This window comes from Ylistrum balloti, unplaced genomic scaffold, assembly GCF_031769215.1.
Source record: "Ylistrum balloti isolate Yb309-2 unplaced genomic scaffold, AGI_CSIRO_Ybal_v1 Utg369582, whole genome shotgun sequence".
In the NCBI taxonomy this organism is placed as follows: Eukaryota; Metazoa; Mollusca; class Bivalvia; order Pectinida; family Pectinidae; genus Ylistrum; species Ylistrum balloti.
This window is the reverse complement of record NW_026781872.1, coordinates 341,228-342,911: the sequence shown is the minus strand read 5'-3', so window position 1 is coordinate 342,911 and position 1,684 is coordinate 341,228. Positions and strand designations below refer to the sequence as shown.

General features: G+C 40.0%; 1 protein-coding gene across 1 annotated transcript; it reads left to right on the top strand.

Annotated features, from left to right (window-relative positions):
• LOC132543498 (glyoxylate reductase/hydroxypyruvate reductase-like) lies at positions 1-636 on the top strand. Its single transcript, XM_060207010.1, has one exon. The coding sequence runs from the start codon at positions 1-3 to the stop codon at positions 634-636; it is 636 nt and encodes a 211-aa protein (XP_060062993.1).
• Positions 637-1,684: the final 1,048 nt, after the last annotated feature.

The following is a 1,684-nucleotide window of genomic DNA, read 5'->3' as shown; positions in this document are numbered from 1 at the left end:
ATGTGTAGTTTGAGAAACGTCACGCCATGTTTCTTTTGTACACGGTACGACTGTACGACTGGGGAAGAAACCTGGCAAAATGCATTATTTTTCAGTGGACACGAGATCACCGACTCCACCATTGGCATTGTGGGATTGGGGCGTATCGGTATGGCTGTTGCTAAGCGACTCAAGGCGTTCAAGGTTGCTAAGTTTCTGTACACCGGGAATAGTCAGAAGTCATATGCAGAAGAAGTAAAAGCAGAATTTGTCTCATTTGACAAACTTCTGAAAAATTCTTATTTTGTAATCGCATGTTGTTCGATCAATGCAAACAATCGGGGTCTTTTCAACAAAGCTGCATTTAAAAAGATGAAGAAACCAGCCATATTCATCAACGTTTCACGAGGGGTACTAGTCAACCAGGATGATTTGATTGAGGCCCTGACCACTGGTGAAATATATGGCGCTGCACTTGATGTCACCACCCCGGAACCTCTTCCACTAGATAATCCACTACACTCCCTCAAGAACTGTCTAATGACACCCCACATTGGAAGTGTCAGCTATAAGGCTAGAAATGGAATGGCCAGTCTGACAGCCAGGAACATTATGGCGGGAATTCGAGGCGAAGATCTCCCGTCCCCAGTTGCGTAATACCAAAGATGGCAACAATGACTACAAAGTTATTTTGTACTAGCCTTACGTAATTGTATGTGTTCAGATAATGAGCACCTGAGATACTTTTTTTTCTGGTACATTATTAGCATTGTCACATTAAAAAACTATTTTCGTTTCAAATTTTTCAAATTATATTCTTAAGTAGAATGAATGGATCTATGATTTTTCTTAAAATCATATTTTTATAGCTACAAGCTCACGACAGAAGCTGCTTCTTGAAGACTTTCGAGTTGGATAAGTTCTTCAATATGCACATAGTAGCTGGATGACATTCATCTGAACATCATCATCTCCTCTAATACTAGTAGTGTGTTTGTAGGCTTCGTCCTCGTCTGGTTTGGATAGGCAGAACCTTTCTTGCCTCATTTGCTATTTTGAATTAATTCTTCAGTGTTAACGTATGTTTTAATGTAAGCCTAATGATGATACATCCAATGCATATGGCACTTCGTGTTAAAGGTTGGAATCGCTCTTCTACCCTTCTCATTCGTATTCGATAAGATGTTTCTAGACATCAGGTGTTTCTACGTCGAAACATCCGACCTGTATTATTGCTAGATTACAAGGGTGAAGACTGTATTATCACTACATAAAGTTAACCACGACACCTGTGATACGAGTTCTTTGTAACGTAGGGGCTAGGACGGAATCTCACCCACTGTCGAGGTCGTGGTATCAAAGTAGGCAATACCCCTGATGTGCTGACCTCATATCTGAACTTACCGAGCTTTTCTGTCAGCAACACGTACACTTAAAGCTGACAATGCAGCTTAAAATCAATGTTGAAATAAGTGAAAAAAGAAAAAAAAATGTTTTTAAAGAATGTTACCGAGACCTCCCCCTAAGATATCTTCCGGTCATCGTATCTAAGTGGCAGACCGGAAGATATCGTTGTCTTAGGGTTGTCTAGGAAGCATTTGGGAAAGGTTTTTTTTTTTTTTTTCAAACTCGAATGGAATTCTTTTTACTTTGCATTGTCAGCTTTAACGAAGGTAGGTTGGTCAATCGGATGAGTCTATGACTG